The 27,676-nt window shown below is 39.8% G+C and overlaps 1 protein-coding gene across 2 annotated transcripts in view; it reads left to right on the forward strand.

The window, feature by feature from the left end:
- Elapor2 (endosome-lysosome associated apoptosis and autophagy regulator family member 2) overlaps nt 1-27,676 on the forward strand; it is a 164,758-nt gene that overhangs the window by 92,839 nt on the left and 44,243 nt on the right. For both annotated transcript variants that reach the window (XM_051152068.1, XM_051152069.1), the window contains 6 exons: nt 12,027-12,222; nt 17,272-17,419; nt 21,491-21,577; nt 23,851-23,956; nt 25,134-25,286; nt 25,886-25,974. In XM_051152068.1, the coding sequence (XP_051008025.1) occupies nt 12,027-12,222; nt 17,272-17,419; nt 21,491-21,577; nt 23,851-23,956; nt 25,134-25,286; nt 25,886-25,974 (779 nt within the window). The remainder of the gene's footprint in view (nt 1-12,026; nt 12,223-17,271; nt 17,420-21,490; nt 21,578-23,850; nt 23,957-25,133; nt 25,287-25,885; nt 25,975-27,676) is intronic.

A 27,676-nucleotide genomic window follows, 5' to 3' on the forward strand; every position in this document is an offset into this window, starting at 1 on the left:
TATGCCTCACATTGAGGCAGATGGAAGCTTGACTTTTAGAGTCATCAGTTACCAGCTGAGCAACCTTGGAAAGCCACTGATCTCTCATTGCCTTATGTGGGAGAAACATTTATCCTGATTTGGAGCTATAGTGGGATTTAAGCTTCATACATTTGGTGCCAGCCATGTTAATTCGATGAAGACTTCTGAAAGTGAATTCTACAGTTTTTCAGCTTGATGATGTAAAGTAGCGTGTTGGGGCATCGGGACACATGCTGAGTGGGATAGGTCTGGGTTTTATTGAGTCTTCTGTGAGGGCTGCATGGCTAGGTTTCAAGGATAATGTGGCTGAGACAGAGACAGTAAATGAGACAGTAAATGCAACAGACTTCTCTTGGGTCATGCCAAAGATGATGGACTTTGACCTGAAGTCAGCCACAGGCTCAAGGAGTTACGAGCTAAAAAAAATACAATCTGTTTTGCCTGGAGTCATTACTATGCAGGATAGTTTAGTGGGAGTAGTAGTTGAAGTAGTAAGAAAGAAATGATTTTTGTTGTATGGAAGATGCAAATTTAAGTGCTAGAAGTATGTGGCTTCAAGTATTTAGTCATTACAACAACCATAAAACCAATTTCTTTGTGCCTTCTGAAACCTTTTGAACAGAAAAGATGAAACGAACTCTATAGACAGTTAGGTCGCAGTCAGAGCTGAGATTGGAGATCAGACAGTTGAGGTCCTAGAGCATCATTTTATTTTTTTCATTTTTAAAGTTTTTATTAAAATTTATTTTCATCTTATTTTTTTCATCTCCACAACTCCTTTGAGATCTCCCCATCTCCCTACTCACCCAACTTCATGTTCTTGTTCTCTCTCTCTCAAAAATAGAGAAAAATATCCAAAAATGAAAAAGAAAATCAAAACATATAAACAAAGGAAAAATCAATAAGACAAAACTACCAAACAAGCAAAAATGTGCACGCACACACATACACACATGCACACACACACAGTCTATTTTGTGTTGGCCAACCCCTGGAATGTGATTGATTTGTCTTTGTGAAATCCCTACCCTCAAGGCTCAGGAATCTACGTGGAAAGATGGAGATAGGAAGACTGTGAGGGTGAAAGGTAGATAAAGATGGAGATAGGAAGACTGTGAGGGTGAAAGGTGAATAACTCCAAGAAGCAGCATCATTTAGACACAACATGACTGATTCACATATGAACTCATAGAAACAGCGACAGCATGCTCAAGACCTACACCAGTTTAAGCCCCAGAAAAATCACAGCACTGAGAACATCTTTTGTGTTATTGTTGTTTTGTTTTTTTGAGTGAGGGGTTTTTTGTGCATCCTTCCCTACCCTAGATCTCACTTTATAGATCAAGCTGGCCTTGAACTCACAGTGATCCACTGTCTCTGTCTCCCAAATGATGGAATTAAAGGCATGTGCTACCACGCCCTGCAGAGATCTTCTTTTTAACCCCATGATGCTGCCCCTTGGAACGTGGCACAGTGCACACCATACCAATGGTCATCCCCTCCTTTAGGAGTTTGTGTTTTCCTGAGGTCTACCTCTTGCTAAAAATTGATATACAGGATAGATACGATGGAAATTTTAGAAGATTAGATCTAAAGGCTTGTGTATATATTTCTTTATGGGTCATTTAAGTTGGCTAAACATCTCTGTAGAATTTATTTTATTTGTATTCATTTTCTAGAAAGAGTAGAGTCTAGCATGGAGAACTTTGAGAATGTTTATAGTAATGCCCTTGTATACATAGAGAAGCTAGTTACTTTGGCTAGTTTGTGGTTAGCTTATCAGTACTTTATGTTTTCCTTATTTAACAAATACAAAAAATAGGCATAGTTTTCATCTACAGAAACTCTTCATTCAAAATTTCATTTTCTGCAGCATAGAATAAGCTGTTGAAAGACAGGTGGAAATCTCATGCCTCTTAATAAGGGTCTAGAGCTGGGTGTGGTGGCAAATACCTTTAATCTTAGTGTTCATGGAGGCATAGGCAGGCAGATCACTGTGAGCTCAAGGGCAGCCTGATCTAAAAAGTGGGTCTAGGATAGCCAAGGCTACACAGGCTGCACAGAGGAAACCCTGTCTTGAACTCCCTGCCCAAACAGTGTTATAGAATTCTACAGGACTCTGTCAACTGAATCACTTTGGTGTCTCTAACTCACAGTCTCACAGGACATTAGTTTTTGTTGGTGAAACACACATACATAGTAAGACTTCTAAGAACTCATTCTGTGTGTACTGTGATAAAATCACTTTGTTCTGAGCAGATTTGGTGTAGGAGTGCTGGTGTGTGTTTCTTGGTGGGACCTTGAGGGTACGCAGCAGCCTGCAAGTGGAAGGTGAGCGGCAGGAGTGGATGGCAGCCTTAAGAGAGGAGATAATGGGACTTTGAGGAAGGGGAGTATGAGAGCCAGAGACTGCATCTGACACAACTCTGGTGCCTGAGATTTAATCACTGCCCCTTTGTGCAGAGGTCCTGTGGGAACACAGAGAAAGGGGATGCAGGCTATATAGATGAGACCCAATAGGCTGTGGTCAGATGGTCGGGGAGGAGGTCCCCTTCTGTCAGAGGCCTAGTGGAGGGGAATAGGGCAGAAGAGGGGGGGATGATGGGAACAGGAAGATAAGAGCAAGGGGATTACAATTGGGATGTAATGTGAATAAATTATAATAAAATAAAATTGAAGAAAAGAGAGGTGATAAAAAGAAAATACAAATGTTGAGAACAGCCAGAACCAGGCCCATGGCAATTGTGGTGTTTTATGGGGAGCTTATCTGAATAAAGTTTCCTATGAAAAGTAGAGAACTCATACTCCCTCTTCCTCGCTTCCCTCCTCCCCCTGGCCTCCCTGTCTATTTTTCTTCTCAATCTCAGGTCATCTGTTCTCAAGGAACTGAGACATTCCTCCTGTCTGATAAAATACTGAAGTCAGTAAACCATGGTAGAATACATCTGTGTCTTTTAAAGATGAAAACTACCTCTGCTTAGCTTAAAAGAATGCAATCTTTTTTCCTTTATATTCTGTTAATTTAATGAAGATTGTCTATTCCTTTACATTGCTCTGTTTTCCCGGTTGACTGGTCTTGTAATTCAGGCAGGTATTCTACCTGATTGACTATAGGAGGATGTTTGAAAGGGAGTGTGCTGGAGCATCTTCTGGGTATATTCCAAGGAGTGGAATAGCTGGGTCTTGAGGAAGCCCTATTCCCATTCTTCTGAGATAGCACTAGATAGATTTCCAAAGTGACTGTATTTGTTTGCATTTCCACCAGCAATGAAGGAGTGTTCCTCTCTCTCCACATCCTCGCCAGCATGTGGTGTCACTTGAGTTTTTGATCTTAGCCATTCTGATGAATGTAAGATGGAATCTCAGAGTTGTTTTGATTTGCATTTCCCTGATGACTAAGAAGGTTGAGCATTTCTTTAAGTGTTTCTGAGCCATTCGATATTCCTCTGTTGAGAATTCTCTGTTTAGTTCCAAGTCCCATTTCTCAATTGGGTTATTTGGTTTGGTGATGTTTAATTTCCTGAGTTCTTTATATATTTTGGATATTAGACCTTTGTCAGATGTAGGGTTGGTGAAGATCTTTTCCAAGTCTGTAGGCTGTTGCTTTGTTCTCTTGACAGTGTCTCCTGCCTTACGGCAGCCTTATTCATAATAGCCAGATCACGGAAACAGCCTAAGTGTTCCTCAGTAGAAGAATGGATAAAGAAACTGTGGTACATTTACACTATGGAATACTATTCAGCTATTAAAAACAAGGAATTCCCAAAATTTGTGGACAAATGGATCGAGCTAGAAATGATCAAAATGAGTGAGTTAACCCAGAAGCAGAAAGAGTCCAATGGTATATACTCACTTATATCTGCATACTAGCCCAAGAGGCATGTCCCATGAAAGTCTTCACTTACCAGGAAACTGGGACAGAGGGGAGGACACCCTATTGGGACTCTAGATGAGAGAAGCATGGGAGAATAGCAAAGTTGAAGGATCCAGAGGGTCCTAGAAACCTACAAGTAGAACATTATGATAGGCAGATTTAGGCCCAGGAGTTCCGCTCAAACTATGGCACCAGCCAAGGACAATACAGGCTGTAAACTTCAAACCCCTACCCAGATCTAGCCAATAGACAGGACATTCTCCACAGTTGAGTGAAGAGTGGGGTATGACTTTCTCACGTACTCTGGTGCCTCATATTGACCCTGGATGTGGAGACCTGGTGGCACTCAGAGGAAGGATAGCAGGTTACCAAGAAGAGACTTGATACCTTATGAGCATGTACAAGGGGAGGAGGGCCTCCTCAATCATGGTCATAGGGGAGGGGAATAAGGGGAAAATGGGAGGGAGGGAGGAATGGGAGGATACAAGGGATGGGATAACTATTGAGATGTAATAGGAATAAATTAATAAAATAAAATTTAAAAATTAAAAAAAAGAAAGGGAGTATGCTGTGAGAATCAGTTTTCAGATATGAGACACAATATTTTCACTAAATATTCCTCAGAATGGCAGTTGAAAGGTCAGCCTGAATTGGTCTTATTAATGTTCCTTTTGTGACTCTCTTGACTAACTTTCATTTTGTACACTGAAAGGTGAACATGTTTATTCCTTCTCTAAGAAGTTCACGACTGAAAACTTCAAAATTCCAGCTGTGTGATCTACACTTTCTTTTAATGGAAAGTTAGATTTCATTATTGCTAGGATTTGACTTCGAAAGTCCAATTCTGTTCATTTAACTGTGTAGGTTCTGTTTGCATGGTAACTGCACATGTTACTTTAAACAGCTCTGTGGGCATGCTAGACCTGGAAATCATATCTTTTGACTTGGGCAAAGCTGTCCTTTTGACTTCACGTGGAAGCAGTGGCTTTCTTGGTCCCATTGTAGTAAATTCTTATAGCTTCATAGCCCCAAACTTCACAGCTTGTGAAACAGGACATGGATTCTGTTGGATAGAATCTGCTTTGAGAGCCTGCAAAGATGTTCAAAGATGTGGACAGTGCCATGCAGATAGAGATGTGAAGCTACCTGGGACAGCCATGAGATCTCAAAAATCCTCTGGTCATCTTGATGGAAGATGACTGATTATGTGTCATAGATTCATTGTTTCTATGGCCAAAGCAGGCCTCAAAACAAATAGCTTATAAATTATAGTGGAGCACTAATCTAATGAAGCTTGTTAATGTTTTCGCACATTTGTTCTTAGGGGAACAAATTCTACTCCCAGAATTTGGATAAGTTGTTTTCTATGATTCTCACCCTGCCATGGATTGAACATGACAGGCAACTTATAGTCACTGCCAGCCCTCCTGGGAGGAAAATGTCTTCTTAAGATAAGTGGACCGTTGCTCACTACAAGGAACAAGTGTTCCCTTTAAGCCAAGGGAAGCCACCTCCCGTGAATCAGGGAAATGGCAAGAAATGGCCTGTTTCAATGTAATGATTTGGCTTCTTCCTGCCGCACTTCCATTTTTTTTTCAGACTGAGAGAGAGCATTTTTTTTTTTCTGCTTAGAAACTGTACAGATAAGATCTGAAAGGGAGAATGTGGAAGTGCTCTCCTCATTGCTGGCTCTGAGGACAGAGAGAAGCAAGGCATGCTGGCCTGGGAATGCTGTTCATTTTCTCCCTGTCACTCCTTTCTCATCTCATTTTCCTAGGAGGATTATGACTATAAGCCTGGTACACAATTAAGTATTTATTACTTGATGACAGTAATCAGTTGGTTAAATGAGAGATGGAAGCCAAGTGTAGTTTCAGGCCCTATAACTAGTCGCTGTGTCCTAGATTCAGCCCTTTATCGGTAGTAACTGTTATTAGGAGTTGCAGAGGTTTCCTTGTACAGGAAAAACAATGACTGTGGCACCGATGGTATTTATTTTAGTAAACGAGGCTAGTCAATTGAACAAAAGTAGTTATACTAGCACTTCTTGGTTCTAGACTTAACATTTCCACATAAATACGTAATTGTTTATGTCTAGATATTAACTTAGCCTGACAAATGAGATGGGCTTTATAATGAGTTTAAACTCCGAGAGCTGAGATGTAGCTGAAACTGATTGCGAGGAACACTGCGCTAGTAGAGCAGCTTTGTGAGCACAGACACAGAATAAACTCTGTCTTCTTACTTGCTACCATGTCCATGTCGCCTAATTTCTGTCCGTCAAAATCTAAATACTAAAATGTGCTTGCAACTTCAGCTAGTCTCATTATTGTGATTCCTATAATAAGATGGTATAGGCTTGCTGTATTGTCCACATGTCACTAAACAGGAGACTTGAAAATTCTGTTATGGCTGCTCTTACTGCTTGCTGCTTATGGCCTAGAAAATATATTTTAGTAATGAAATAATAGGAATGAAAATAGCAAAAATAAATGGATTATGAATACATGTAGTTTATAGCCACAGTCTTTTAAAACACAAGGTCTCTAGGTGGAGATAAAACTAAAACCAGGAGTTGCTGTGATTAAAAAGATTAAATATAGACTTTTCATTGATAGATATAAATCATAGAGGATAGTCAGCATAAAAAAATAATTTGATTTACTAACTGTCTCTTAGCGCATTGTAGTTGTATCATCACTGTAGTGTCTTGACTTTTTATATTATGCTCTATTTCCTACAGAGACTTTAGTTTCCTAGGCTCTTATTGAGTTCTCAAGCAGACTTATGAAGAGGGTAGGGTGTCCCTGCTTAAGCTTGGACTTTAGGGGCTTGAGTTTCAAATATTTTTCTTCCTGTTGCTGCTGTGATAAAGTACCCTGAAATCCTAGACTGAGGCCATGCCTACATAGTGGCAAACCTTAGAGAAGAAGGCCTCTGTCTCTCTCTTTGTCTCTCTGTCTCTCTCTCTCTGTCTCTTTCTGTGTCTCTCTCTCTGTGTCTCTGTCTCTCTCTGTGTCTCTGTCTCTGTGCCTCTGTCTCTCTGTGTCTCTCTCTATCTCCTGTGTCTCTGTCTCTCTCTGTGTCTCTGTCTCTCTCTGTGTCTCTGTCTCTCTGTGTCTCTGTCTCTCTCTGTGTCTCTGTCTCTCTCTGTGTCTCTGTCTCTCTCTGTCTCTCTCTCCTGTGTCTCTGTCTCTCTCTGTGTCTCTCTCTCTCTCCTGTGTCTCTGTCTCTCTCTGTGTCTCTGTCTCTCTCTTGTGTCTCTGTCTCTCTCTGTGTCTCTGTCTCTCTCTGTGTCTCTCTCTCCTGTGTCTCTCTCTCTCTGTGTCTCTCTCTCTCCTGTGTCTCTGTCTCTCTCTGTGTCTGTCTCTCTCTGTGTCTCTGTCTCTCTCTGTGTCTCTGTCTCTCTCTGTGTCTCTCTCTCCTGTGTCTCTCTCTCTCTGTGTCTCTCTCTCTCCTGTGTCTCTGTCTCTCTCTGTGTCTGTCTCTCTCTGTGTCTCTGTCTCTCTCATGTGTCTCTGTCTCTCTCTGTGTCTCTGTCTCTCTCTGTGTCTCTGTCTCTCTCCTGTGTCTCTGTCTCTCTCTGTGTCTCTGTCTTTCTCTGTCTCTATTGCTGTCTCTCTCATGTGTCTCTGTCTCTCTCCTGTGTCTCTGTCTCTCTGTCTCTAACTCTGTCTTTCACTGTGTCTCTGTCTCTGCTTTGTATTCTTCTTAGTGTGGTTGAATTGAGAAGTTCCTAGCAGATTAGCCAAGGGCAATTCTGGGTGTAATAATATTTCCAGCAAGAATTGAGTGAAGAGGTAAGACTTATCCTTATCGTGCATAGTACCACTCTATAGGCTGGGGGCCCAGATGGAGCAATAAGTGAGAAAGGTGAAAAGCCGGTGAGCGTAGGCGTCTTCTCGGTTATTGGCCTCCATGATGTGATGAAATCTGTTCTGCCATGCTCTCCTTACCATGCTGGACCGAAACTCGAGAAAGTGAGCCAAAATTAATCCATGCTTTAAAAAATTTGTTTGCTTAAGTATTTTTGTCCAAGCAATGAAAAACTAACATAGTCTTTCTTCCAAAACTCTGGAGTTACCTAACTGTCAGTTTGACTCAGTTATTGTAGGATTTCAAGGATGTTGAAAAAAAAAAAAAAGCTACTTTTTACTTTAGAAATGAGCAATTAATTTAGATGAGACATAGGTGATCCGTACAGAAGCTTATATCTAGAAAATTTTCCGCCATCCTGCCTATTTAAAGTATCCTGTCATACTAATACACAAATAAACAAAGAACAATAAAACAAAGAATGTAGTCACTGAAATTGTGGACCACAGAGTCCAGTTAAAGCGCAAACGCCAAGATCAGTTGAAAGATAAAGTGAATGAGACTTTGAAAGTATCAGAAAACTTGTGACTGCTAGAGGAGGCAGGCATTGCAAACTTTCAGTATAATATTGTGAAATCAATTAAATTTTAATCAGAATGTGTAGTTCTCCCTTTGACATATGTCTACCAGAGTGGAAAAAAAGACTAAATAGAAACAAATGATTAAAAGATGTAACACTTTGGACATCTTAGCTTTCCTGTAAAGGTCCCATATCCATTGGACTTGGACTGTATAGCTGTTCTGTACAGACAAGGTACCATCAACCTAGTGGCAGTGTTATTATTTACAAGTGCCTAATGTGAGGTAACATATGCCAGCATATTAAACAATGCTGCATTCACCTATTATCATATTTTTTGAGATGGATATTACTTTTATCTTTCATTTAAAAACAAAGTTATTAGACTTATAGAAGTTAAGAGCTTGCAAAATATTTCTCAAATTCATGGTCTAGGTTTAACATATGAAAAGCTCTACAGCAAACATGAGAGTGGAAAATAATTATTGGGGTTTTTTATGGTGCAGATGAAGATTGCTTAACAGTTGACAAAGGAATGAAAGGTTGTGTGAAAGATGCTATTGAACTATTAAAATTGTTTCTCTTTTGGTCACTGTTACTCTTTAACTTGCCTTTTCTTTAAGGTAGGTTAGTACTTTCAGAACTAAGTGAGCTAGACTCTGAATATTATTTGTGCTGTCTGTTGATCGGGCACCTGCGTAATCAGGGTATTTAAATATACTGTGGCTCAGTCCTCTTACTTGGTTCATGTACATAATAGCTTCCTCTGTCATGAGTCTATTACAAATACAGCCAATACTCATGATTTATGGGTTCTGTATTTGCATAATTTATTCATAACCCTCAAATCCATACACTTAGTGCTTTCACAATAATTTCCAAGCCTAATGTACTGGTTAGTTTCTTGTTAACTTGAAACAAGCTAGAGTCATCTGGGAAGGGGAAATCTCAAGTAGGGAACTGCTTCCATCAGATTGGACTGTAGGCACACCTATGGGCCACTTTTTTGATTATTGATTAATATGGAAGAACCCAGCCCACTGTGGGTGGGGCCATCCATGGCCTGGGGGGACTGTAAGGAAGCAAACTCAACAAACCATGGAGAGCAAGCCAGTGAGCAGTAACCCTCCATGGTCTCTGATTCAATTCTCGCCTCCATGTTCCTGCCTTGGGTTCCTTCCCTAACTCCCGCTCATGATGGATTATAAATGTAGGGGGAAATAAAACTTCTCTATTAATTGCTAATCAATTTAAAAGGTCAGGTTTTTTTTAATTAATTTATTCTTGTTACATCTCAATGTTTATCCTATCCCTTGTATCCTCCCATTCTTCCCTCCCTCCCATTTTCCCTTTATTCCCCTCCCTTATGACTGTTCCTGAGGGGGATTACCTTCCCCTGTATATGCTCATAGGGTATCAAGTCTCTTCTTGGCAACCTGCTGTCCTTCCTCTGAGTGCCACCAGGTCTCCCTCTCCAGGGGACATGGTCAAATGTGAGGCACCAGAGTACGTGAGAAAGTCCTATCCCACTCTCCACTCAACTGTGGAGAATGTTCTGACCCAGCTATTCCACTCCTTGGAAAATACCCAGAAGATGCTCCAGCACACAACAAGAAAATTTGCTCAACCATGTTCATAGCAGCCTTATTCATAATAGCCAGAACATGGAAACAGCCTAAGTGTCCATCAGTAGAAGAATGGATAAAGAAACTGTGGTACATATACACTATGGAATACTATTCAGCTATTAAAAACAAGGAATTCCCGAAATTTGTGGATAAATGGGTTGAGCTAGAAATGATCATAATGAGTGAGTTAACCCAGAAGCAGAAAGAATCAAATGGTATATGCTCACTTATATCTGCATACTAGCCCAAGGGGCATGTCCCATGAAAGTCTTCACTTACCAGGAAACTGGGACAGAGGGGAGGACATCCTATTGGGACTCTAGATGAGAGAAGCATGGGAGAATAGCAAAGTAGAAGGATCCAGAGGGTCCTAGAAACCTACAAGTAGAACATTATGATAGGCACATTTGGGCCCAGGGGTCCCACACAAACTAAGGCACCAGCCAAGGACAATACAGGCGGTAAACTTTAAACCCCTACCCAGATCCAGCCAAAGGTCAGGGTTTTTTTTGTTTCCCGGATTAAACTACCTTCCAAGATAATGTTTAATGTTGCTTTGTTGTTTATGACAGTAGTTATTATACTAGAGGACAGTCGTTAGAAGCTGAGCTTACTAGAAGATCTTCAACTCATTGGAACTAAAAACACCCTGTTTTTCACAACTCTGTTTCTTTGCCGGTTGTTCTTATACTGAGACGAGCAGCCTGTGAGGGGCATGTGCTGGATGACACGCTCGTTATGCTAACCACTCTGTACTGTATTTCATTTTCCTAACACTCTGAGGCAGCTGCTGTGGTTAGGAATCTCAGGAGCAAACACCTGAAGAGACCATCAATGTACTCGATGTCACAAGAGTAAGAAGAGGAACTACAACCTTGTCCCAAGACTGTCTTCCTTCTTTATCTCCAGTAGAATTTTGGTCTCGTAGTTAAAATGCAGTATTCTCTGCCTAACCTTCGCTGGTATTGTGTTATTTTACTGACTGCAGGATATTGATTTAATGTTAAAAGTTCACTGAAGAGCCTGGTGAAGTTTTTCTAAAGAGACTATTACTTTAGTGGATGAGTAGGTGGATGAGTGTGGGTTTGCGCTCTAATTCTTTAATTAGTTTTTTTTTTCAAAGACATCTTGTTTTTATTTCTGATTAAGTCCTCCGCTGTATTAAAAGAAGAATGTTCCTGCCTGTGAGGCTTTGCTGCCCCACTGGGCTGGGAGATTTCCTTTCATCAGCTAATTTGGACATTTTACGTTGCTCTTATTTCTTTAATGTCCTGATTAAGGGCTTGGATAGCCCCTTTTCTGGGCTCGAGCTCTAATTCCACCCCACACAGGGCCACATACTTTGGAAACACTGATTTGCATTTATTGAGTGGATAATAACTTAGCAACAGAACCACTGGCTTAATCCAGCTCCTAAAACAACAGAACATTTGGCATCAGATCGGGAAGGGGTTGGTATAAATATCCAGGTCGCCATTGTGAATATTGAAAAAGTAGAAGGTGTTGAAAGGCTTCTGAGTGGGGATAACTTGTCTAGGGACCTTTGCCCTTTCTGTTCACTCTTCACTGAATCAACATTTCATCTGGGCTTAGCATATGCTGCATACAACTAGGAGTCCTCAAATAATGACCCCTGTTTCTGTGAAGAAAACCTAGCTCTTCCCTTCTTCAGTAGTCTCGCTGGATACCGTAGTGGAAGTGCTGTGGAAAGTGGTCTGTTAGCCCACAGAGAAAGGCATAGATGATTGTCTGGGATGAGTGAGGTGGAGTGATCTGTCGTGAAGATGATCATCTGTACATGGGAACCGGGATTGTCCAGATAGAGAAGGTCATTGGTCCAATGTCTGGAAAGAAAAGCCACAGTAGAAGCATAGAAGATTAACATGCATTTTGTTTTTATTAAAAGAGAATGGAACAAAATGTAAGTACAGTAAAATAGATTGAGGCACATTGTAGCACGTGAAGAGAAGCAATAGAGACACTAGAAAGATTTACTTAGGGACTGATATGATCAGAGTTTTATATAAAATAATTCTGCTGACAATGTCAAGGGGAGACAGTTAATGGAAGAGGCCAATGCTAATGGTTTTTATCTTCTGCTTTACAGCATTCTCCTGTGCTTCTGGCGAGTATCTAGAAATGAAGAACCAGGTATGCAGTAAGTGTGTGGAAGGCACCTACTCCTTGGGCAGTGGCATCAAATTTGATGAATGGGATGAGTTGCCAGCAGGATTTTCCAACGTTGCAACATTTATGGACACTGTGGTGGGCCCTTCTGACAGCAGGCCAGATGGCTGTAACAAGTAAGAAGACCCCAAAGGAACCTTTGGACTTTGGAGACTTAACAAAAGTGCAGTTATTCTTTTCTAGAAAAAAAAAATAGGATTGTTTTAGTACTGATGAGGATTTTAGATGAGCTCAGGAGAAAGGGTCGTATTTTTGTTTGGAATATTTAATGAATGATTGCTGTATTTACATAATCTCCACCCCCTTCTACTCCCTCTAATTCCATCAGTGCTTCCAAATTCATGACTTTGTCTTTTTTTATTATCATTATCATTATTATTATTATTTACAGACATATAAATCCATGTATATATATATATATATACACACACACACACTTGTTGCTGAGTCTATTTAGCTTGCTCAGATGTGTATGTGTTTAGGACTGATTGAGATTAGACAGCTTAGTGGGCTTATCCTTAAGAGAGACTGCATTTCCTTTTTTGAACAACCATTACTTTCTGTAGTTTTTTATCTAGGAATGGGGCATTGAGAAATTTCTCTCATCTACACTGTCATGTTAGCTGGTGTTGCCACCGTGTAGATATTGTATAGGCAATCAAATTGCTGAGATTTCTCGGTTACAGCTTCCCTTTCACATACTAAAGATGCTACTACTGTGCAGCAGATGTCCTGGTCCTCTGGCTCTTACAGTCTTCCGACCTCCTCGTCAGCAAAGAGTATTCACCTAAAACATACAAGCACTCACACACACACACACATACACACACACACACACACGATTATGTCACAGCACTTGGGTTATAATGCTCCCTTTCTTTAAAAGTCATTGACATCTAATAAAGGCCAAGATGTGGAAACCTGCCCTTTGAGGTATTGTTTATTTTTTTTTGTGGCAGGGGAAGTCTAAGAGAACCCTCCTCATCAAATAGCAGCTATTACTATTGCCCTTAGTTGCTTCCCAGACTTGAAGGTAAATTCTGATTGCTGAAGATACCACATACTTGAGACATGGAAGAATTGAGCTGGAACTGACCAGGAAACTTCTTCCTGGGACAAGCTTCCATAGTGTCTGAAGATGCTATACAAGATGCCTACAGTGGAAAAGAATCAATAGTCCTACCCAGCTGTAAAGCCTATTAGCTACAGTCATGACTAGCATGGCAAGATAGTTCAAGAATCTAATAATGGCCCTTACACTTACAACTGTCTAATAGAACGCAGGCCCTACACAATAGAAAGCAATTTGTGCCTCATAGAATAAGTAGTCTGTTCATGTCTGATGAGGTCATGGTTCCTAGAGAGAACCTACTACTGCCACTTTCTTAAACCAGGATAATTTCTAACCCTATTCTAAATACGTATGCTTATATCCACAGCTTCCCCCTCTATCCAAGAAGCTTCTTTTCAGATCATATTTGAGACCATTACAGTCCAACCTCAGCTGATAATGACTTGAAGAGAAGCTCTGTCCCTAAGGCTCAGGGAGCATCTCAGAAGAGGAGTATTTCTTGGGCAGTCATTACAGAGAATATAGCTAAATTTTTAATGAGAAAATAATTGACCTCACAATATAATAGATATTGTGTGCAGGATACAATAGAACTAGAAAAAATGAGTTCATTATCTTATATATAAAATCAAACTTACAGCAAAAGTGTTTCTGCTAACCTTTCTTTGATTTTTAAAGAAAAAAAATTCAAGTTTTTTCCCTTTTCTTTGAAAACTTGACCCTCATTTAGACCTTGATTATTTTTTGGAAGAGTGGGTTAAGGATCCAAGGAGGAGAGGTCTTTGCTTAACTGCTAAGTGATCACTGGCTCTGCATATAACAGCACAGGAGTAATGTTCAGTTGTCTTGGAGAAAAAGAGAATTTACTTATATGTTTGCAGTACACTCTCTTCTGTTCTCTGCATGGCCTCTGCAACATTTTCTGCAATGTGGCTCTGATAAGCAAAGGTAAACTTGAGGTAGTAAAATAGGTGGCCTCTGGCTGCTTTATGACAAGAATGCTCCATTAGAAACCCAACATCTCCATCATTATTTAGCTGAGCTAATAGATGTGTCTAGGCTTCTCCCCACCCTCTCCTTCTTCCTCCACTTTCTTTCCTTCAGTTTTCTCCTGGTCTCTCCCAGCTGAGTGGCAATGATTTATTTTCCTCTTTGGTGAGATAGCTCTAAGTCGTGTGTGTGTGTGTGTGTGTGTGTGTGTGTGTGTGTGTGTGTGTCTTAGTCTATGCATTTTTGTTTTTAGAGTGCCTGAGATTGAGGGATTTTTTTATGAGATGTATTTTAGTTTAGTTCTGCAGGCCCAAGAGCATGGCGTTGACATCTGGTGAGGGCTTCATAGAGCTTCAGATGATGGTAATAAATGAAGGGACAGGCTGGCATGTGGTCACGAGAGAAATGTTTAGTGAGAAAGATATTAATCCTTTTCCTGAGGTCTCAGCTCCCCTGACTCTACACAGCATCAAGGCTGCATTAATTACTTTTCTCGAAAAGATCCTTAGAAACAACCAAGAGAGGAAAGACTTGTTTTGCTCATGATTTTAGACCACACCATGGGGATTAGGGGGGTGGGAGAGCACAGCTGTTCCACTCACAGCAAACAGGAAACAGAACAGAGAGGATCCTTAGCAAATAGGAGCCCCCAAGAAGATGCCGAGTGACTATGCACTACTATAGCTACCCTCTCGCCCTCTCTACCCTGGACACCTCTCAACAATCTATTCAGAATTTCAGTCCACTCATGGATTGTTAAGTCAAGACTCTGATGATTGGATTGTCTCTGATAAAGCTTGCAGGGACACACCCAAAGGCTTGCTTTAGGCTTTTCTTAATCTAATCAAGTTGACAAACAAAATTAACCATTTCAGAGCCACAACCAATGTTCAATCTTCTTAAATTGGCAATACATTTCAGTGTGGAGTTGGCAAAATGCAGCAGCATGCATGCATAGAAGTACCATAGAGTAAGGTGCTGGTAGCATGTGACGGCACACCACAACTTTGTATGGGTGAATTGGAATACTGACTATCTTTTTTTTCTAGATCGATAAGCCTATTTACCAAGAAAAATCTGTGATAAGCAGACTTTTTCAATGCAGTTTCTTTAACATAATAATTTTCTGAACATAAATCCCAGTTTGGTATTATTTTCCTCTTGCCTCCACCCATCTGACATTATATCCTATTTATTTCTTTTTAATAAATTGAGTCATATTGGCAACTTAATTATTGAGTCCAAGAAGACCTTTATATATTATGGACATGAGACTTATATGTGTGTATCTATGAGATATATACATATGTATGTGTTTGTGATATCTCCTTCAGATTTGTGACTTTTTACCTTTTTATTATCTTAATGATGTTTGATAATTAGAATTTTAAAATTTGAAAAGTGTCACATATCATGCTTTTTTTGTTTGTTTGTTTCCTGTTCTGATTGGTGATTTTTGTGTTAGTCTATATTGGCAAACTCTAGGTTTTGAAGGCTTCAGATTACAGTGTGGTTTCTGATTGTAGTGTAGACACAGTTTCATCTGATAGACTGTTACATTTAGATCATTAATGCTCATTTGCATTGTTTTCTTGATGCCTATGTCAGTGTAAAGCGAGGTGTAAATCCTGACACACACCAAGGTTGTTTGAAATAGCCATAGCTTTTAAGATAGTTTTGGATGCTTTAGGAGATCCCGCATTAACTCAGTGGTTGAAAAGGTGTTGGCAAATCTGAGCCCAGGGGGACCTGCGGAGACTGATGCACCAAACAACGGCCATGCATGATGAGGACCTAGGCCCCCAACTCAGATGCAGCCAATAGGAAGCTCTGTCTTCCACCGGGGTCTTCTGGTAAGAGAAGCAGGGGCTGTCTCTGCCGTGGACTCTGGTGCCTGCTCTTTGATCATTTCCTCCTAGCAGGGCGGCCTTACCAGGCCATAGAGGAAGAAGATACAGTTAGTCTTACTGAGATTTGATAGGCTGGGGTCAATTTGTAGGGGAGAAAGTCTCCCCCTCTTTGAGAACTATGGGTGGGGAATAGGGGGGAGAGGGGAGGGGAAGGAGGAAGAGAGGGAGGGAACAGGAGGAGCCAAGGGAGGGGCCTACGATTGGGATGTAAAGTGAATATATTTTTTAAATTTTTTAAATAAAAAAGATGACACACAGAAAAAGAAAAGGCACTGGCTTTTTATCACATGACTTCAACAATCGAAGATGCCAAAAATAATACAACTTTATATGTTAATCTAAATATTTAGCATTTAATGGCACTATTACTTTCCATATATCTGCTGTGTATGTGTGTGTGTGCATATGTGTGTGTGTAAGTCAAACTCAGATATTGAGACTATGAATACTAATATTGTGATTTTGTTTTTGATAAAAAGCATTGTTATAGACATACAAGCTATAAAAATAAGCCATTATCTATGGTTACTGTCTGTATAGTTACTGTCTGTCTGTCTCTCTCATTGTATTATATTCTCTCTTTCTCTCTCTCTCTCTCTCTCTCTCTCTCTCTCTCTCTCTCTCTCTCTCTCCCTACACACACACACACACACACACACACACACAACTATACAAATAAAACCTGCTGAATCCACTTACTGGTGTGTGTGTGTGTGTGTGTGTGTGTGTGTGTGTGTGTGTGATTTTAGGGGTGACCACTCAGTATTGGATAACCAACTAGGGAATTCATCCATAGAGAAGGCTAGGTCTTGTTCTCCCAGCAGTAGTTAGCTGACTGTAGTTTTTGTGCATGAGCCCCTCTATGTCCATCAGTGCTGTTACTGCTCTCAGGACACCTTGTGAAGCATTAAGGTAGTGTACATGAGAGGGGCTGGAAGAAGAGGACACAGAAGGGGTTGGAGGGAGGAAAGGAGAGAGGGAAATGTTGTGATCATTTTAATGAAAATAAAAATAATTTAAACAAAATCAAAATTAATCCATTCAATAGTGGAATTGAACCTTTGAGTTTCAGCAAAGCTGACGTTATGCACTTTGTTTTGCACATGGAATCTATTCCTTATTCTCAGCCATAGTACTGTGGCTAGAAGAGGTTTCTGAGATCTTGCATAAAACTTTTGTTTCTGTTTTCACAGCTCTTCTTGGCTTCCTCGTGGAAACTATATAGAGTCTAACCGGGATGACTGCACTGTGTCTCTGATCTATGCTGTGCACCTCAAGAAGTCAGGCTATGTCTTCTTTGAGTACCAGTATGTGGACAGCAACATCTTCTTTGAGTTCTTTGTAAGGCTTTTCATATCATAGAACTTGGTTTTTAAGGAACACTCATATAACTGTCTCTGAGCCTCCTGTTCCTTTCTACTTTATGCATTCTAACTTTTTGGAGGGTGTTAACTGAATTCTTCAGTGTTAAGAGAAAGATTTTTCTCCCCCTGTGGTGCTTTGTGTTCAAGTTAATATTGTTTCTTTACCTTTCAGGTCTTTGTTGTGGAATAATGTTGGTTTCTTTCACTTCTGGTTATGTCTATCAGGTAGCCATTTTTAGACTGTATGTCACAAATAATTGTCCAACGTTCTTTTTTTGTTGTTGTTGTTGTTTTTTTTTTTTTGCTAAAAGGCTGTTATCTTTCTACGCATTGCATATGTAGAGGAGTATCAATATTTACATGTCCATGTGTGCGTGCATGTGTGGAGGACAGAGATTGATGCTGGGTGTTTACCTCTGTCACACTACTCTTTGGTTTTTTTTTTTAAAGGAGAATGTCTCATTGAACCTGAGCTCATAAATTTGGCTAAAGTGCCTGGCCAGCCTACTCTGAGGTTCTGCCTATCTCTGTTTTACCAGCTCTGAGGCTAGAGATGTGTGTCACCACAGCCATCTTATACATGTGCTGGGGATCTGAACATGTCCTTATCATGGTTGTGTAGCAAGTGCATTACCTATTGAGTCATCACAACAGTTTTATGTTAAAATTATATCACATTTTTGTTTTTACTTAGAATATTTCCTTGCAAGTCAGTAACTATGTCTTTCTGACTACAATTATTTGTTTATTCATAATTGTTTAAAATTCAAGAAATGGAAAACAAAGTGAAGTGCCTCAACCGAAGAATGGATAAAGAAATTGTGGTACATTTACACAATAAAAACAAGTAAATCTTGAAATTTGCAGGCAAATGGATAGAACTAGAAATGATCATCCTGAGTGATGTATCCCAGACCCAGAAAGGCACACACGGTATATGCTCACTTATAAGTGGATATTAACCAAATAATACAGGATAACCACATTACAATACACAGACCTGACAAAACCAAATAACAAGAAAGACCCTAGAGAGAATGCTTAATTCTCATTCAGAAGGACAAATAGAATAGACACTAGAAGCAGTTGAAGAGAAGGAACAGGAAGGAAGCCCACCATAGAAGTCCTCTGAAAGACTCCACCTAGCAGGAGATCTGAGCAGATGCTGAGATACATAGCCAAACTCTGAGGTGGAACACAGGGATTTTTATGGAAGAGTTGAGAATGGAGGGACCTGGAGGAGCAGGAGCTTCACAAGGAGACCAATGGAGCCAAAAGATTCTGGGTGGAGGAGGGGGGTACTACAGAGACTGATGCAGCAACCAAGGACCATGCATGGTGAGGACTTAGACCCTCTGCTCAACTGTAGTAGATAGGCAGCGCAGTCTGTTTGTTGGTCCCACAATATGTGGAATAGGGACTACTTCTGCCCCCAAATATTGATTATTTCCCCCTGGCAGGATGGCCTTGCCAGGCCACAGAGGAAGAGGATGCAGGAAGTCCAGATGAGCTTTGATAGGCTGAGGCCATATGTTATGGGAGGAGGGCTCTCCTTTCTGAAGATTAGGGTAGGGAGGGAAAAAGTATGAGGAAGGGAGGGTGAGATCAGGAGGGGACAAGTGAGGAGGCTAAAATTGAGACATAAAGTGAACAAATTAAAAAAAATGGCTGTATATTGTGATTTTGTAAATTGTGTACTGTTGAAAAGCCTCATTGGATAAAATTGTTGATGTGTCTGTCATGAATGTAAGTAAAATTACAGAATCTAAGATATATGAACGGAATAGATACTAAGGCTATTTTATTGATATAAGCTCTATCTGATCTAGTAACATTTATTATGGCAGTGACTTGAATTCTTGAGAAAATGTTTTCAGGTGGATTTACTCTCAACACAATGTTTATTTTGCCATCAGTGTAAAAAAAATTCCTGTGATCCAAATTTTAAGAAAAGAACATGCTAACAATTCTAAAATAAATTGATATTGGTCTAGGTGATGAGTATTTCTAAATCAGTAGTTGTAGTTTTTATATAAGGAGTTTGATGGCAAGAAATATTTCCCATGATTGTGTAAGCCTTACCTTTGAAGTAAAGAGACCTGGCTCTGGTCATAACTGTAATTATTAGCTGTGTGCCCTTGAGCACTTAGACTAACTTCTCAGCCATCACCACTCCCTTCTCTGAAGTGGATTGTTTGATAAGGCATTTGGAGCCGCTTCTGGTATGAATATCCTTTGATGTTTTAGGATATTAAGCAACATTTAGACAGGTTTTCTTTTTAAAGTATACCTTGCTTTGCAAAATAGCTCCTGAGAATGAATGAATGTTTCTTGGGACATTTCAATGGTATTGCAGACTATGAAGTACAGCGAGGAACTGAGACAAGTGCCTGACTGTTGTGAATGGGTGGCTCCTTTATGCTTCCCAACAAATCCCTTAGAGCAGTCAGAAAAGGTGCTGTTAAGGTATAACATTTCATTACTTCCTGTCACTTATGCCCATGTTCTTCTGGATTAGGGGCTGAAAGGGGGTGGCAAGCTCATGCTCATCCTTTTCTTGGTGTTTCACGTTTATAGACTGTGACTTGTTGACTCAGAATGTCAACACCCCCCAATCATCATTAATCAGTGATGAAGAGGAAATGCTTGAAGATAAGAAAGATGTAGATGGACATGGAGAAAAAAATATATAAGAGCAGTAGTGTATAATTTGTGGTGTTGAAGTGTTGGGTTTGAGCACCAAGTGAGGCTCACCCAGCACTACACTTTAAAGAAAAATGATGGAGCGGAAACCAAAATAAGCTATTGGTCCATGATTATAGTTTAACTAGTTTCTAAGTGAGTAATGGAATTCAGTTCTGCAGAGTTGTGGGGAATGTCACAAGCACATGATGTCTGCTTTCATATGTAAAGCTTGTCTATTAGTTGTTCATTAAAAGTATATTCAGAGCCTGTAGCTTCTAAGAAATGGCTTAACATTGGTGTCACTGTGATCATGATGGTCAGAGGAGAAATGTGGCACAATGTCAGTTAGAGGAATTATTAATTGGGTATTTGTTCTCTTGATACTGGCATCACAAGTGGGATCCCTAATAAGTCTGTGGATCAATAACTGGTGATAATGTAGAGACTAAGTGACTGTGGGGTGCCCATCCCCAGTTAATACATCGACAGCCCAAACCCCACTCCTAAGGCTCAGGGGACATTACAGAAGAGGGAACAGAAAGATCTTAAGAGCCCAAATTTCAGGACACCTTCTGTGAGATAGTGACGTCTAGATATGACAAAGAAGCCTTGTGCCAGTAAATCTTAACAGTATGGTTGCCTAAAATAAAATCTGAATATTGACCACACCTGTCAACATGCCAAGGAGGAAGGAGGAGTCCACAGGCCCCTCCCATAATCTTCATGTAGTCAGTGGCTATGAGGGGGAGTCAGTTTTCTGCAGGGGTTAACCCCCCAATAGGTTACCAAATTCCAAGTATTTATCCATAAGCATATTTACAAATGAGTAACACTTTGGTCGCCACAAGTGTTTATATGTATATAATAAATACAGAAGAAGAGGTCAGGAACTGCAGAGTGGGTGGGGAATGTATAGGAAGGGTTTTGAGGGGGAGAAAGGGGATGGATATGATTTAAATACAGCATGCTCATGTATGCTATTCTGAAAAAGGGAAGAATTTAAATGAAATAAAATCGATTCTGTTTTTAAACTCTAACTTGCATGGTGAATGTTAAGTTATTAAAACATTTGAGTGCGTTGGGTAGGGGATTTGTAATGACCCTTCAGTGGTAATTATGTAATTAGTATCACTCTCCTTAATGGCCTGGCATTTCTGTTACAACAATGAGATGGTTTAGTCTGGATCTCACATGCAGTTGCAAGGCAGCCTCCCGCAGTCTTCGTGTATTTGCTTGTTGCAGATTACATAGCTTGTGGTTTAGAATGGATTGATGGGTGCTCTTGAGGCATGTGCTGGGGACAGAAATAAATAAAAGCTATCATTCCAAAAGCATTACTGAGACCCATGTGTTTAACTTGCAGATTCAGAATGACCAGTGCCAGGAGATGGATGCCACGACAGACAAGTGGGTGAAACTCACGGACAATGGAGAATGGGGCTCCCATTCTGTAAGTCTCTTTTTGTGTCCTTCTTTGTTGACACCAACCCCATTCTTCTCCTGCCATTTCTCTACTATTTATAAGGATTCAGTCTAAGAAAATAAAAAGAACCATATGGTCTGTTGCTCTAGAGAAGCTCCATTTAGCTAAGAAACTGCCTTTGTGATTCATTGACTCACATTTAAAATTGTAGATTATTTGTCTGTCTGTCCTTTTCCTTAGAATGCTTTCCCTATTCTTTCTCATCTCAGCCTTCTTCTCTTTAAAGTGAGACTTGATCATTTAGAAAGCTATTTCAAACTAATACAAGGTGTTAAAAAGTTTGAGTATGCAAGCTTGCAAATGTGCCTGCGGCCCGAGATAAACCGATGCCTCTGGTCATTGCAAAGACCAGGAATTGCCTTCATGCTATGTTCTCTGCAGTGTTGTTAAGAACTTATTTTTCAGGTTTGCTTTTTGGCCCTTTGCAGTCTCTTTCATTGGCTAGATCTGGTTGTTACGAAATATATCCACTTTTGGAATTTCAACTTACTTTCTACAATTTCCTACCTGTTGGTCAAAATCCTACCCTTTCTGGTCAGATAGCATGAAGTTTAGTGCTGCTAAAGCACATCTCTTTAAAGGCTTGCATTGAAGATGCTCAGATGACATGTTTTAGTACATTTCACATTATTTGTGACAGTGTCCCTTTGGAGTGAGGCATGGTTTTAAAACCTGGCTCTGTATTAGAGCTGTGTTTCTGTAGGTGGCTTGGTTAATATCTTTGTGGCTGCTTTTCTTTCATTTTAGAAATGAGAACAATCTTCCGGTATCAAATGAGATGATGACAGGAAAGGCCTAGATGGAGCCTCTAGTGTGATACCTGGGTTCTGTTTGAACAACTATCATTCTAATCTTTGTGTTTATAGAAGTGTCTCATCTTTGAGTCTACACAGTGTAGACTTTAGGGCACTTTTTTTTTTTGTCTCTGTGCTTGCAAGTAATATTAGTACCACTTAAGATTTATTCACATTAGTTGGTCGGGCTTTGGCAGCAAGTAGGCTGTGTTCACCTTTGAAGACTGAATGCAAGAAGAGTTTGCAGGATGCACTAGTTCTCTGCATGTCTGCCAGGGTAATGAGTCAGGCAAATGGTAATGCTTGTAGCTTGAATTTCATTAGTCAGTGTACATAGAGGAATAAAGGTATCAAATGAGAAAACAAAGACCTCTTGACTTCAGGTCAGTTACCTGCATCTACAGGTTTGTAATGTAATCATTTATATCTTGAATTTCATTAGTCAGGGTGCATAGAAGAATAAAGGTATCAAATCAGAAAGCAAAGACCTCCTGACTTTGGGTCAGTTACCTGCATCAGCAAAAAATTTATTAGAAAATTAGTTTGATTTATATGTAGAAAGTGCCCCAGTAGCAAACGAAGAAAATGTTAATGTTTAATTTCTCAAGCTACCCATTTAAAATGGTATTTTCTCTTGTTCCTATCACACCATGGCTCATTGGATGGCTTTTAGAAGCCACCAAACTATGGTAGCCCTCTTCCCGTCACTTAGTAAAATACTCTGTGTTGAATACTTTCTAACTTGAAAAGGCTTCTTTAATTCAGTCTCAGAGGTTTAAGGACATGTACCTACATCTTCCAATCTCTGGTGGAGATGACTTCAGAATGGTGGACTATGTACAAGGTGCGCATGTGGTGAGGTCAGACCGGTGGAGATCTAGGTGTGCTCTTTCCTTACAGGCATTCCTGTGGAAGTCACAGCCTGAGAGCAGCATTAACCTCTTCTAAGGCAATGTTCTCACTCATCCAGGTCTCTCTGGTCCCACCTCACAAAAGGTCACTATTGCTGCACGTGGATCTTTAGGGAGCACACACGCCCTTTCCAGATCAGAGCAGAGGCAAGCATTGTGCTGCCTTTCTTGTTTTTACAGCTCAGGGATCTCCCTTAAAAATAGCATTACTGCCAAAGCAAGCTCGGCCTCAGATACATTTGCCCTTTATGATGGAACCTTTCTGTGTATAAGCCACAACTTCAAAGTTTAAAACCAAGTTTATCTTGTGTTTACACCTAGTTTCTTTCTTAGTACGTTTGTGGATTGTCAGACTGTTCCATTTAAAAAATTTTTAAACCAACTCCACTATGGCTTAGGCTAAAATTAAGAGTATTTGAATTTGTTAATTCTGTTTTAATGATGTCTATATGAGGAATTGAAAGAGGGCATAGGGAAGTAGTTTGTGCTTAGAAACAGCTTATCTGACCTGAGTGCCTTGTGTTTCTTTCTGTAGGTAATGCTGAAATCAGGCACAAATATCCTGTACTGGAGGACAACTGGCATCCTTATGGGTTCTAAGGCCGTCAAGCCTGTGCTAGTAAAAAATATCACAATTGAAGGTATCTCATAGCTATGTGCCTCAGAACTCACTAGACTGGTGTCATGTTAAATGTTTGTTAGAGCATTGGTTAGACTGACCTAAGGGTTTATAATAAAGACAAATTAATGTCAGTCATTATGCATGTCTAAAGACCTTAGTTTTATGTCCACTAAATTGATTAATTATTTTTTTTCTACTCTCAAACTGAATTACTTAATAAGTGTAAAGCAGTACACACAATGCCAGTCTTCAGTGATTTTTAAAGAAAATGAAAGTATATTTGTTTACAAGAGCCCATTACTCATTAGAGATATGCAAATTATGCTAGGTAATCTAATCATTGTTGTATCCATAAATATAATGAGGGTCTGGCTGTTTCCTAAACCTCTTGTGCCCTTTTGAGCCAGATGGGTCACTTCTGGCCCAGCTGAGTCACCAATAACCCCTGTGATAGCTTATTCTCAAGTAGAGTGCATCTATTCAAAGCAGCAATTCTTTATTAAGATTTGTCTGTTTTGCTGCATCCCATGTGCCTGCTCTTAAGATGTTAGCTCATTAGTCATTGGGACATCTGCTGGACAAAGCTGCAATTACATTATGATAGGCAGATTTGGGCCCAGAGGTCCCGCTCAAACTAAGGCACCAGCCAAGGACAATACAGGAGGTAAACTTTAAACCCCTACCCAGATCTAGCCAACGGTCAGAACATTCTCCACAGTTGAGTGGAGAGTGGGATATGACTTTCTCACGTACTCTGGTGCCTCACATTTGACCATGTCCCCTGGAGAGGGAGACCTGGTGGCACTCAGAGGAAGGACAGCAGGTTGCCAAGAAGAGACTTGATACCCTATGAGCATATACAGGGGAAGGTATATGTCGTAGGGGAGGGGAATAATGGGAAAATGGGAGGGAGGGAAGAATGGGAGGATACAAGGGATGGGATAACCATTGAGATGTAACAAGAATAAATTAATAAAAAATAGTTAAAAAAAAAAGCTGCAATTACAAACAAGCAGCCATTTCTAGGGTCTTTCTACTTGCTTTCACACTGTCGATCTTTTCTTGTTCCAAGTAAATAAATAATTTAGGCTCAAGTTACTATTAATATTTCTTCCATGCAGGAGCAGCAAGTAGGTGCTAATGTGTTCATTGTTCTGGGTTCTTTCTCTCAAGACCTGATTTTCCTTCCTACACAGGGGTGGCGTACACCTCAGAGTGCTTTCCATGTAAGCCAGGGACTTTCAGCAACAAACCAGGCTCGTTTAACTGCCAAATATGCCCCAGAAACACCTATTCTGAGAAGGGTGCTAAAGAATGCATAAGGTGTAAGGAGGACTCCCAGTTTTCAGGTAAGGTTAACTGTCACTTTTTATTCCTCTCTTTCCATGTTAATGTTGGTCAGCTGCAGTTCACATGGTAGAACAAGCGTGGTAGCCATGGCAGGCCACACCCATGTGGTGAAATGAGTGCATATTGGATGAAGGCAATGTGACATCCCAGTGTCCTTCTCTGCATGATTTTCTTCCTTTAAGACTTTCCTTTATTCCATACTCCATAGATAACTGGTACAGATGTGTTTCTATCAGTCCAGCCAACTGTTTGCTTTCGTGTGGCTTGTTACCATAGAGACTGTAGCAATGTACTTAGAAAATTTTAATTTGTTCCAGACTTCCAATGTTCAATGATAATATAGGAAAAACATAATATCTTTGGGAAAGAGGTGGCATGATGCAGATGTATCTTAGAAACATTTATCCTCCCTCCAGGGAAAATGAAAATGCAAACCTTTATGTGTTTAAGGCATAGCTAGGTATGCCTAAACTGCTCTAAAACAGTGATCTCATACATGTTAACGTACTTTTGAGTTTTGATGTTCAATTTGTTCTTATGGTCACAAAGGAATTTTTCCTTTTCTGAAGTGCTTTTTGTGTGTGTGCATGTGTTACAGACGAAGGAGCCAGCGAGTGTGTTGACCGCCCACCCTGCACTACCAAAGACTATTTTCAGATCCATACCCCATGTGACGAAGAAGGAAAGGTATCATGTGCAGTCTTTCATGCGCCCCATGCTTATCAAGCGCTCTTCCCTCTGTGAGTGAGTACACTCTGGCTTGTCACCAGTGTGTGCAGACAGCACAACCTGCTTTGGCCTTGCCATTAGTTCTATAGACGTTGCAGCTCTTCTTTAATCTTCATGGTGCTCTGGAAGAACTTCTTTGTTGAGAGGGTTTTGGTTTCATAAAGACATTTCATGTTTGCCTCCAGTTTTTTTTCCATCTTTAAAACAAGGTTGATATTGCTTTCTACTTCATAACACTTCTATGAGAAGATATAAGATACTTAAAATAAGGTTTCTAGCCCAGGCCCTTTCATGTGGTGAGTGCCCCACACATTATGGCTACTTTGTAAAACAAATAAATCCTTTCCCATATTAATCTCAGATATAGTAGTATATATTTTAAACAAATGTGTATTTTTTAAGAGGTCAAATGATGAAGAAGAGCAGAGAGCTTGAAATGTGTGCTCCAGTTCACAGAATGGGAATGCCTTGCAGCTTCTATTGAACTGTGAGATACACAGAAGGCTTTATCAGACGGAGAAGCTGTCCAGCCATAGGCTGATTCAGCCATGGCAGACTATCGTGTCATCACATTTCCAAAACACAAAGTAATTCCCATATGTACAACATTTAGCTGGGGGGAAATGCACACATAAACTTTGCAGTTGACCCCTCATCCTCCCAATTAGGGAATCAACCAGTACCAGCCCATTGACAACAAGCAGCTGAGGGTAGAGTGGATTCTGTGCCCTTCAGATATGTTTGCATCCTGCGATAAGGCATTTTGTTTTTGGAGATATAGGTGATTATTATTTTTCCTTTCCTAATTTTGCATCTGTGAATGTTAACCTGTACTCTTCATATTTATGTGAATATGAAACTCCCTTTATCCCTTTAAATACTTTGAAGGAATTTTTGGTTGAGTGATTTGGAATAAATACACACTAATTTAAAGTGACTAGTGGAAATTTTAAATAAGAAACAGAACTATTATTTTTAATAAGAATGCTAAGGCAAACCAGCAGCATTAACTAACAGGGGGTTGTAGAGTAAGGTTGTCAATGAGACCCTACAATAATGCAATTTTAAGGCTACTTTAATTTAGAAAATACATATAGAGAGATGCCACTAAAATAGAATGAAACTATTGGGTATAATACCTTAAAAAAACTTTCTTTAGCTAATCTTGCCTTACTTATTGGTAAAGGTAAATTTATTTTATTTTATGTAATTATGATAAATTATTACTGTAGTATAAATGAAAGTGATCTATTAATGATATACTATATCTGAAAAACATGAAAATATATTAAATTATACTATTACTGAGTGCTTTTTATATAATAATATATTATATTTATGCAAATAATTATATTTAGTGTATGTAGTATAATGACAATGACCAATTTGAAAATATTTGGTTGACCTGGCCTAATTAAATTAAGTTCATGCACATTTAAATATCATTTATGACACACACAAACACACACATGCGCGCACACGCATACAAAGCATGCTGTATGCATATGTATACATGAAATGTCTTTTTCATATAAGTGAGGGAATCTCTGAACATGCCCTTGGTATAGAAGAAAATAATGCACCATGTTTCACAATTTCAGTGCATTTTTTTAAAAGACAAAAATCTCACTATATATCTTCAGCTGGCCTAGAGCTCTCT

The sequence above is a fragment of the Acomys russatus genome, chromosome 10 (genome assembly GCF_903995435.1).
Source record: "Acomys russatus chromosome 10, mAcoRus1.1, whole genome shotgun sequence".
Lineage (NCBI taxonomy): Eukaryota > Metazoa > Chordata > Mammalia > Rodentia > Muridae > Acomys > Acomys russatus.